The sequence below is a fragment of the Cynocephalus volans genome, chromosome 14 (assembly GCF_027409185.1).
Source record: "Cynocephalus volans isolate mCynVol1 chromosome 14, mCynVol1.pri, whole genome shotgun sequence".
In the NCBI taxonomy this organism is placed as follows: domain Eukaryota; kingdom Metazoa; phylum Chordata; class Mammalia; order Dermoptera; family Cynocephalidae; genus Cynocephalus; species Cynocephalus volans.
Window position 1 is genome coordinate 9,695,030 of NC_084473.1, and position 12,084 is coordinate 9,707,113.

Genomic DNA, 12,084 nt, shown 5'->3' on the forward strand with positions numbered 1-12,084 from the left:
TATGTGACCCAGTTCTGTCCAGTGAGATATAAATAGAAGCCAGATAAGGCTTCCAGAGAAGCTTTTTAAGGAGGAAAGATTAAGCTCGCCATGTTCTTTTTCTCCAACACAGAAGAGAACCATCTTGTGACTATGAGGTGACAAGCATGAAGACAAAGGCCTTGTGCTTAGAATGACTGAGTGAAAGTTAGGAGACCCTGGGCCCTGAGAGCATTCTGAGCTGCTGTGCCATCTGGAGAATGCTATCCCTGAATGCACTGTTGACTGAGACAATTAAATCTCTTATTTAAGTCACTGTTCATTGGATTTTCTATTATTTCTAGAAAAACACAAAATACTGTACCAAATATACCTGGGCAAAAACAAAAATTCTAAATCTTCTGGAGAAAAAAACAGGTCACTTACAATGGATAAGGACTCAGAATGGCTTCAGAGTCTAAGCGCAACATGAACATTACATTACAAGATAATGGAGAGCATGAGAACTGAGAATATACGCAGCCAAGTTATCAATCAAGTTTAAAGGTAGAATAAAGACATTTTCAGATATGCAAAATCCCAAGAATTTGCATCTCATATATCTTTTCTTAGGAAGCTCCATGAGGATATACTGCACCAAAATGATGGTCTAAATCAAGAAAGAGGAGAACATGGGATCCAGGAAATGAGAAAGTGTGAGGTGCCTTAGAATGACAGCTGTGTTGCAGGACTAGGAGACAAGGAGCCCTAAAAGGAGCTGCAGGAGAGAGGTGTTCAAGAAAAGCAATAGTCCTAAAATGTCTTGAAAGAAGGTTGACAGGTCATTTTTATTTTCTTCTTTATGTTTTAATCTTCATATTTCCCACAAAAAACATGTTTGTCTTTTTTTTAGGTAGAAATAAAAAATACATATTACTGTTTTTTAAAGATACCTATACACATATACAATAACAAATTTCTACTACAATAAACTCCAAAACTATCCTTTAAAAAAATGAAAGAACATACCTTTGTAAGGATGGTTTTACCATAATTTTTTGTGCTGGTCAAACCACTATTCAAATAGATATTTTTCTTCCCCACTGGACTATAATAAGCTAAAGGCAAAAGGAAACAGAGACAAATTGCTTACTAAATACAGAATTATAACACAAGCCAATCAACTTACAATTTCAGAATCATATTCACACAACAAATGGGAAAACTTACCCTTTGGACAAACACCTCCGTGACTGTTTGCTCTGGGAGAACCAACATAAGCTAATCCAAGAGTTCCCATATCAAAATCTTGATATGTGAAAAGATGTGCCAGGCAGACTTTAGATGCTTCCTCAGCTATATCAAAGCTAAATTGCTTTTTTTTTTTTTTTAAAAAAAAAAAAAAAAAAAAAGGATTCTTAGTTAGATTAACAATTACATCAGGGTTTCAAGATGGCGGCGGCTGCGGCGGCTGGCGCGGAGTAGCTGAGGTGGAAAAGGTGGCCACTGGGCCTCAGGCAGCCGGGAAACTTGTGGACCTTCCTCTGGCCATCTCTTAAGGGAGGACTGTTGCTGCTGGCCGGTCGTGGGGGCTCAACGCCACTTTGCCCCCGGCAGGAGAGGCTGCCTCATTTACAGGCAACAGCTTTGAAGTGTGGAGCAGGAAAAGAACTGATTCTTAGCTGCAAAAGTGAGTCTTGAAACAGGGAACACGGCGCCAGGGCTGCTGTGGATGCAGCCAGGATCCCGGAGGCTGGGGCCGCACTGAAGGCGGCCAGCTGCCCTATTCAGGATTCGAGGTTTCAGGCCGGCATTAAAGAAGATTCCTGGGAGCGCCCGAGCGGCGCCGCGACTGAACAGCCCGAGGCGGCAGCGCCGAGAACACGGAAGGCAACAAACCAGAGACAGAGCGAGCGCCCGACCTGGCACAGCACTGTGAGTGATCCCTGGCACAGCTCTGTTCGGGGGGTGAATGCCCACGCGGCTCCCGCCTGCACCACCAGGCCACTCACTGCCACGGTGCTGCCTCCATTTTCCCAGGGCGGGCAGCTCTGCCCTGCTCGGCCATCACTGAGCCCATTTGCTTGGCCTGGCGCGGGGCTTTCCGGACCCTGCGGGCCGACCTCCTCTCCCACTCCCTCTGCGGTTCTCTGGCAGGGCTGGGGCTGTGGGGCATCCCGACCAGTTTTGGGAGGGCTAGGAAGTACGGGCGGCCGACTGTCACTCCACCACACCCTGGACTCCGGCCCCGGTAAACTTCCTGTTACTGGGAGGCAGATACCATCTCTGCGACCACCAGTTTGGAAAAAAGCCTAACGAATTTCTGGTTGGGAATAGTGTGGTAGGAGAGTTCCCAGGTCCGCTTGAACCTGCCGGAGAGCAGGCTGCAGGCGGGCACTAGACTCGGTTTATACCGGGGGGATACAAAGGTGAACAAGACCCGAGAAAGATCTACACAGTGCTACAAAGGCACCCAGAGAGACCGGTCGTCGGTGCCTAGCAGAAACCTGGTAGACTTCCTGGGCGAGGCGGTGCTGAGCAGGGTCTTGAAGGCCCAGCTGATAGACGAGGGGTGCAGAAGACACGCCCCAGCCCAGCACAGTGTGCACAGAGGGGGGAGACGTGCGGCCAGGGAGGCGGAGACTCGACAGAAACCACACACCCGGTGGGGTCGCCACTGCACGATCTAACAGCCTGGGCCAGAGCACACGGAACGGGGAGAAGTCCTGTACAGAAAGTGAAAGCTCAACAGAGATCACACACCCTGTGGTACGTGATCCACCAGCCCAGCAGAGTACAAGCTGACCAGAAAGGTGGATCCCCGGAGAAGCCCAAGACCCGAGGCAACCACACACACAAGACACTAGAGGCCAACTGAGCAGTCACGGCGGGAGCCATACCAAATTGGCAACCACAGCAACATCCTAGTTAGTCATTAGTCTTAAACCGGTGGACTGTGAAACCCCCTGCAACAATGAATAAACACCAAAAAAAAGACACCAGAATTACAAAAAATCAAGAAAGTACACCACCAAAAGTTAATAAATCTCATACTCTAGATCCTATAGAACAAGAAGCCCTTGAAATAACTGACAAGGAATTTCGAGTGATAATTCTAAGGAAACTGAATGAGATACAAGAAAACTCAGCTAGACATCATGATGAAATGAGGAAAAGTATACAGGATCTGAAAGAGGAAATATACAAGGAAATCAATGTCCTGAAAAAAAATGTAGCAGAACTTGCTGAACTGAAGAAGTTATTCAGCGAAATAAAAAACACAATGGAGAGTTTAACCAGCAGGCTTGTCGAAGTTGAAGAGAGAACCTCTGAACTTGAAGATGGGCTGTTTGAAATAACACAAGCAGACAAAAAGAAAGAAAAAAGAATCAAGGACATGGAAGAAAATCTGAGAGAGATATCAGACAACCTCAAGCGCTCAAATATCCGAGTCATGGGTATTCCAGAAGGGGAGGAAAATGGAGATTCCATTGAAAACATATTCAAAAAAATAGTGGCAGAAAACTTCCCAGGTATAGGAAAAATCACAGATCTTCAGATCCAGGAAGCTCAACGATCTCCAAACGTATTCAACCCAAAAAGGCCTTCTCCAAGACATGTCATAGTCAAATTGGCAAAACTCAGAGACAAAGAGAGAATCTTAAAAGCTGCAAGAGAGAAGCGTCAAATCACCTATAAGGGAGCCCCAATCAGGTTAACATCAGACTTTTCATCACAAACCCTAAAAGCTAGAAAGGAATGGGATGATATTTTCAAAATACTAAAAGACAAAGATTGCCAGCCAAGAATACTCTACCCTGCAAGGCTATCCTTCCGAAATGAGGGGCAAATAGTATATTTCTCAGACAAACAAAAACTGCGGGAGTTCACTACCACAAGACCACCCTTACAAGAAATCCTCAAGGGAGTACTGGGTTTGGTTCCTGAAAAATAACTACCACTACCATAAAAAACCTAAGAAAAATCTAAACCCGCTAGTACAATAAAAATGGCATTCATGAAGAGAAAACAAGCTAACAAAAACACTATCTACAACCTAAGGAACCAACAAACAAAGAAACCAAACAGTAAATCAGAAAGCAAGGAACAAAAGACACCTAAGACAACCAAACAACCAATAAAATGCTAGGAATAAATCAACACCTTTCAATAACAACTCTTAATGTTAAAGGCTTAAATTCCCCAATTAAAAGACACAGACTGGCTGACTGGATCAAAAAGCAGGACCCAACTATATGCTGCCTACAAGAGACCCACCTCACCCATAAAGATTCACACAGACTAAGAGTGAAAGGATGGAAAAAGATTTACCATGCAAACAGAAAAGAAAAACGAGCTGGAGTGGCTATTCTTATATCTGACAAAATAGACTTTAAACTAAAAACCATAAAAAGAGACAATGAGGGACACTACTTAATGATAAAAGGACTGATCCATCAAGAAGACATAACAATCATAAATATGTACGCACCCAATGTTGGAGCAGCCAGATTTATAAAACAAACTCTATTAGACCTAAAGAAGGAAATAGACACTAATACCATAATAGCAGGGGACCTGAACACTCCACTGTCAATATTAGACAGATCATCTAGGCAAAGAATCAGTAGAGAAACACAAGATCTAAACAAGACTCTAGACCAATTGGAATTGGCAGATATCTACAGAACATTCCACCCAACAACCTCAGAATATTCATTCTTCTCATCAGCACATGGATCATTCTCCAGGATAGATCACATATTAGGTCACAAATCAAGTCTCAATAAATTCAAAAAAATTGGAATTATCCCATGTATCTTCTCAGACCACAATGGATTAAAACTAGAAATTAATAACAAACAAAACTCTGGAAACTATACAAACACATGGAAATTAAACAGCATTCTACTTAATGACATATGGGTCCAAGAAGAAATCAAGCAGGAAATCAAAAAGTTTATTGAAACTAATGAAAACAATGATACATCATACCAAAACCTGTGGGATACTGCAAAAGCAGTATTGAGGGGAAAATTTATTGCATTAAATGCTCACTTCAGAAGAATGGAAAGATGGCAAGTGAACAACCTAACACTTCACCTTAAAGAACTAGAAAAACAAGAACAATCCAATCCTAAAGTCAGCAGACGGAAAGAAATCATTAAGATCAGAGCAGAACTGAATGAAATTGAAAACCAAAAAACAATTCAAAAGATCAACGAATCAAAAAGTTGGTTTTTTGAAAAGATAAATAAAATTGACAAACCATTAGCATGGCTAACAAAAAAAAGAAGAGAGAAGACTCAAATAACAAAAATTAGAAATGAAAAAGGCGATATTACAACTGATTCATCTGAAATACAAGGAATCATTCGAGACTACTATAAACAACTACACGCCAACAAATTTGAAAATCTGGAGGAAATGGATAAATTTCTGGACACACACAAGCTCCCAAAACTGAACCGTGAAGACGTAGAAAATTTGAACAGACCAATAACAATAAAGGAGATTGAAGCTGTTATCAGAAGGCTCCCAACAAAGAAAAGCCCAGGACCAGATGGATTCACAGCAGAATTTTACCAAACATTCAAAGAGGAATTGACACCGATTCTTTACAAACTATTCCAAAAGATTGAAACGGACGCAAATCTCCCAAACTCATTCTATGAAGCAAACATCATCCTGATACCAAAACCAGGTAAAGATATAACCAAAAAAGAAAACTACAGGCCGATATCCTTGATGAATATAGATGCAAAAATCCTCACTAAAATACTAGCAAACAGAATACAGCAACACATACGAAAAATTATTCATCACGATCAAGTGGGATTCATCCCAGGGATGCAAGGTTGGTTCAACATACGCAAATCAATAAATGTGATACACCATATTAATAAACTCAAACACAAGGACCATATGATCCTCTCTATAGATGCTGAAAAAGCATTTGATAAAGTTCAGCACTCATTCATGACAAAGACCCTCTATAAGTTAGGTATAGAGGGAAAGTATCTCAACATAATTAAAGCCATATATGACAAACCCACTGCCAATATCATCCTGAATGGGGAAAAGCTGAAAGCTTTTCCTTTAAGAACAGGCACTAGACAAGGATGCCCACTCTCACCACTCCTATTCAACATAGTGTTGGAAGTACTAGCCAGAGCAATCAGAGAAGAGAAGGAAATAAAGGGCATCCAGATTGGAAAAGATGAAGTCAAACTGTCCCTGTTTGCAGATGACATGAGCCTATATATCGAACAGCCTAAAACCTCTACAAAAAAACTGTTGGAATTGATAAATGATTTCAGCACAGTAGCAGGATACAAAATCAACACACAAAAATCAGTAGCATTTCTTTTCTCCAATAGTGAACATGCAGAAGGAGAAATCAAGAAAGCCTGCCCATTTACAATAGCCACCAAAAAAATAAAATACTTAGGAATTGAGTTAACCAAGGAGGTGAAAAATCTCTATAATGAGAACTACAAACCACTGCTGAGAGAAATTAGAGAAGATACAAGAAGATGGAAAGATATTCCATGCTCTTGGATTGGAAGAATCAACATAGTGAAAATGTCCATACTACCCAAAGTGATATACAAATTCAATGCAATCCCCATCAAAATTCCAAAGACATTTTTCTCAGAAATGGAAAAAACTATTCAGACATTTATATGGAACAATAAAAGACCACGAATAGCCAAAGCAATGCTGAGCAAAAAAAATAAAGCTGGAGGCATAACACTACCTGACTTTAAGCTATACTACAAAGCTATAATAACCAAAACAGTATGGTACTGGCATAAAAACAGACACACTGACCAATGGAATAGAATAGAGAATCCAGAAATCAACCCACACACTTACTGCCATCTGATCTTTGACAAAGGCACCAAGCCTATTCACTGGGGAAGGGACTGCCTCTTCAGCAAGTGGTGCTGGGATAACTGGATATCGATATGCAGGAGAATGAAACTAGATCCATACCTCTCACCGTATACTAAAATCAACTCAAAATGGATTAAGGATTTAAATATACACCCTGAGACAATAAAACTTCTTAAAGAAAACATAGGGGAAACACTTCAGGAAATAGGACTGGGCACAGACTTCATGAATACGACCCCAAAAGCACGGGCAACCAAAGGAAAAATAAACAAATGGGATTATATCAAACTAAAAAGCTTCTGCACAGCAAAAGAAACAATTCACAGAGTTAAAAGACAACCAACAGAGTGGGAGAAAATATTTGCAAAATATACATCTGACAAAGGATTAATATCCAGAATAAACAAGGAACTCAAACAACTTTACAAGAAGAAAACAAGCAACCCAATTAAAAAATGGGCAAAAGAGCTAAGTAGGCATTTCTCTAAGGAAGATATCCAAATGGCCAACAGACATATGAAAAAATGCTCAACATCACTCAGCATCCGGGAAATGCAAATCAAAACCACATTGAGATACCATCTAACCCCAGTTAGGATGGCTAAAATCCAAAAGACTATGAACGATAAATGCTGGCGAGGCTGCGGAGAAAAAGGAACTCTCATACATTGTTGGTGGGACTGCAAAATGGTGCAGCCTCTATGGAAAATGGTATGGAGGTTCCTTAAACAATTGCAAATAGATCTACCATACGACCCAGCCATCCCACTGTTGGGAATATACCCAGAGGAATGGAAATCATCAAGTCGAAGGTATACCTGTTCCCCAATGTTCATCGCAGCACTCTTTACAATAGCCAAGAGTTGGAACCAGCCCAAATGCCCATCATCAGATGAGTGGATACGGAAAATGTGGTACATCTACACAATGGAATACTACTCAGCTATAAAAACGAATGAAATACTGCCATTTGCAACAACATGGATGGACCTTGAGAGAATTATATTAAGTGAAACAAGTCAGGCACAGAAAGAGAAATACCACATGTTCTCACTTATTGGAGGGAGCTAAAAATTAATATATAAATTCACACACACACATACACACATACACACACAAACCGGGGGGGGGGGAGGAAGAAGATATAACAACCACAATTATTTGAAGTTGATACAACAAACAAACAGAAAGGACATTGTTGGGGGGGAGGGGGGGAGGGAGAAGGGAGGGAGGTTTTGGTGATGGGGAGCATTAATCAGCTACAATGTATATCGACAAAATAAAATTTAAAAAATAAAAAAATAAAAATAAAAATAAAAGATTACAACTAAATAAAAAAAATAAAATAAAATAAAATAAAATAAAATAAAATAAAATAAAATAAAATAAAAATAAAAAAAAAAAAAAAACAATTACATCAGACTAAAAGATGTTTCAGCTAAACATTCTTGGACAATACTCTGACTGACAGCAGCTCTGCACCAGCAACCACAACCTTGTGCTCTTTCCCTAGGGTTCTCACCCACATGCACAGGTGAGAAGCAGACAGATATTGTCTAGCAGGGGAAGCACAAAAGGGAAGAGCTTCAAAGCTTTTTACACCTCTTCAGAACCAACTCATCACTGCTTCTCAAGGGCTGTTCTAAAGACATAAAGCCCAGCAACAGAGATACTCCGATTCTGCAAGGGGATTCCAGCACCCCATACCAAAACAGATCCCTCTAAAGTATTTCAAGGGGTTTGTACTGGTTTTGCAGGGATGTTTAAGTTTTTTTGGGGGGGTTTTATAATACATAGGAGTTATAAATATAAACTTATATAAAAACATATATACCTAGTTACTAAAATAAAAATCTACATCTATTTAAATCAACAACATAGGTTTGTGAGGATTTTTTTTTTTTTTTAATTTAATAGGGCTTCATATATTACTTTAAAAACCTATATGATAACAGTCTGATTAAAAAAGACTCCAAGTTAAAAAACTTGATTTTTAAAATGCTTAAAATGAGAGATCAGAAAGCCCTGCATGAGGAATGAAGAGTGGCTACACTGGGATTTTGAGAGTTCCATGTAATAGGGTGGGCTTCTAGAAATTTTCTAGGAGCCTTAAGGAAGAGAACTGAAGAGGAGCATCTGTAAATACAAGTCGTTCTTCCCTCTGGTCCCTCCCTGACGTGGGCCATCTGGTGCCCCACAGAAAAGCAGAGAAGTGCAGTGGTTCAGCTGTGCTAGAAGTCAGAAGATCTGACTGCTCAATTCTACCTTTGCCATTACTAGTTGTATGACTAACCATGAACAAGTCATTTAACCTTGCTGTTATGGAATAAACTATGCCACCCCAAATTCATATATTGAAGTCCTGTCCCCCAATATCTCAGAATGTGAGCGTATTTAGAAATAGGCCCTTAAAGAGGTAATTAAGGTAAAATGAGGTCATATGGGTGGGCCCTAAACCAACAGGATTGGGGTCTTTATAAAAAAGGAGAGGGCCGAGCCCGTGGCGCACTCGGGAGAGTGCGGCGCTGGGAGCGCGGCAACGCTCCCGCCGCGGGTTCGGATCCTATATAGGAATGACCAGTGCACTCACTGGCTGAGTGCCGGTCACAAAAAAAGACAAAAAAAAAAAAAAAAGGAGAAATTAGGACACAGACACACATTGAAGGAAAGACCATGTAAGGACACAGGGAGAAGACAGCATCTACATGCCAAGAAGAGAGGCCTCAGAAGAAACCAGTTCTGCCAACACCTTGATCTTGAACTTCTCACTTCCAGAACTGTGAGAAAATTTCTGTTGGTTAAGCCACCCAGTGCACGGTACTTTCTTATGGCACCCCAAGCTGACTCAGACACTTGCTGAGCCTCTTTACAAGAGTAATGTTGCTATCACAATCTACCTACTTTAAAATAAAGTACGAGGGTGCTTCAAAAAGTTCATGGAAAAATAAAATTAAAAGATATGAATTTTTCCACGAACTTTTTGAAGTACCCTTGTATGTCAGAGTATTATACGCAGATCCTGCACATTATGGTTCTTAATTTGGATGAAGAGTTGACAATATACTTTAATTCCATTCAAACTTTGAAAACTTGACTTTGGCCTAAGGAGACCCCAAGCAGAGAATCCTGATGAGCCACACTATGCCTGGACTAACCCAGGAAAAATATGAAATAAAAAAAAGTGTTGTTCTAAGCTGCTAAATCTGTGGTTAGAGCAGCAATTGGATTAATACACTTACCAACACATTAAAAGATAAACACTATCACTTCATAGAAGGTCATTTTACAACAAAGCAATAGTACACACAAACTCAGACACTGGACTCACATGGCAGTATCCTATTATAAGGCAAGGATCCATATAATATAGAATGTTTAAGTTAACTATCTTTGGATCACCAGAATAAAAACACAAAAATTTAAAACTCCTGTAGAAAACTTTCAAATCTCTAAGTTGTATGTCTACTGTCCGATACATGTTCTTTTTTTTTTTTTTTTTGGTCTTTTTGTGACCGGTAAGGGGATCGCAACTCTTGGCTTGGTGTCGTCTGCACCGCGCTCAGCCAGTGAGCGCACTGGCCATTCCTATATAGGATCCGAACCCGCGGCGGAAGCGCCACTGCGCTCCCAAGCGCCCCGCACTCTCCGGTGTGCGCCACGGGCCGGTCCCCCGATACATGTTCATAGCCTATTTGGTAATTACTACCCTAAGAGATCCACTGGTAAGTTTCAGAGAGAAGCTTTTGTTCAGACCTAACAAAATGGTGTGCAAAAAAATCTATATATTTGCTGAAACAATCAGTAACTTTTTAACAAACATATGTTTCATTTTACTTTTTTTTTTTTTTTTTCAAAATGCAATGTCACATTGAAATCCCAGAAATCGCATGAAACATGGAAATAGCCACAAGGTAAAACTACAAATTACAAAATATCCCTGACAAGTCCTGTGGAGCTTGAGGAATCTAATAGCCAATTCATGGCACTTTAGACTTCAAGCAGCAACAAAAAAATCTCTTAAAAGTTCAAGGCCTGAGTGGCGACAGGGTTTTCAGAGCCACAGTGAGACCTGAGGATACTCACTGATCATTTGGACAAAGTGTCTGATTTGAATTCCCCCTAGTTTGGTGACTGCTGATGTTTCATTGCTTTCATCTTCAGGCATTCTTGAATTCTCCTGGACAGCTGTTGCCTTTTGCTGGTGCTGCAAAGCCCTCTGATCACTGGCCATGTCCTGCATCTATTTTCTAGCCACTGTCCAGTACCATGGCCACATTTGTTTTGTTATTTTTTTTAAAGATGACCAGTAAGGTGATCTTAACCCTTGACTTGGTGTTGTTAGCACCACGCTCTCCCAAGTGAGCCACGGGCCGGCCCCACTCTTGCTTTTTTGACCAAACATATCCATTGGTTATGTCTGAAATTTAAGATACCTCAGTACATAAAGCAAGTGTGTGCATGAGTGTGTGTGTGTATCTGCATTTGTGTTGCTGAATTAATTTTAACCTACTCCCTATGGATGGTTAGATTACATTTGTAGGTACCTAATTAGGAATACACAATTCAGAAGTAATTAGCATTTGAAGACCCTTAGTCAGGAATTCATACTCAGAGCATCTATGTAAGCTCATTATACATTACTAAGAAAATATGTAACAGAAGGCTCATAATTAGCATTATAAACATCAAATATGTTCTGTTGGGGGAAATAAATGATGTTCAGGATATATGCTTGCTTAGAGTGTATATAGTGCATTACCATTACCATTACCACCACCACCACCACCACCACCACCCACCCACCCACACACACACACACAGAGTTTCTTTCTCTCTCCTCTATTTATTAACAAAGATTCTGATACCTGAACCAAGTAAAAGGCTGGCTGATCCTACCATAAGTTTATCATTTTATCTGCCTTGAGTGAACTGAAAATTTCAAGGTACTTATAGGAGTGCATGAAAGAAAATAAACACCAATGTCATGGAATAAGCTATATGATCATTTTTGTACATACTTGGTAATAAATATTTGTATGTTGATCTGAAAAAAAAATATCTATATATTTGGTATCCATTTATTTTCTAGAGAAGACCCACTGCCTCATTAGATCTGCAAATATATTAAGGTTAAGCAAGATTGCTTTACAGCATTTTTCTTTTTCACAGTTTTTTGCCATTTGTCTTCTGCCCTGCTACAGGGGATGGGGCCCCTGTTGGATCAGC

General features: G+C 40.3%; 1 protein-coding gene across 2 annotated transcripts in view; it reads right to left on the minus strand.

The window, feature by feature from the left end:
• ADAM17 (ADAM metallopeptidase domain 17) overlaps positions 1 to 12,084 on the minus strand; it is a 61,576-nt gene that overhangs the window by 22,480 nt on the left and 27,012 nt on the right. For both annotated transcript variants that reach the window (XM_063077993.1, XM_063077994.1), the window contains exons 9-10: positions 1,189 to 1,333; positions 988 to 1,076 (exon numbers count right to left, since the gene is read on the minus strand). In XM_063077993.1, the coding sequence (XP_062934063.1) occupies positions 988 to 1,076; positions 1,189 to 1,333 (234 nt within the window). The remainder of the gene's footprint in view (positions 1 to 987; positions 1,077 to 1,188; positions 1,334 to 12,084) is intronic.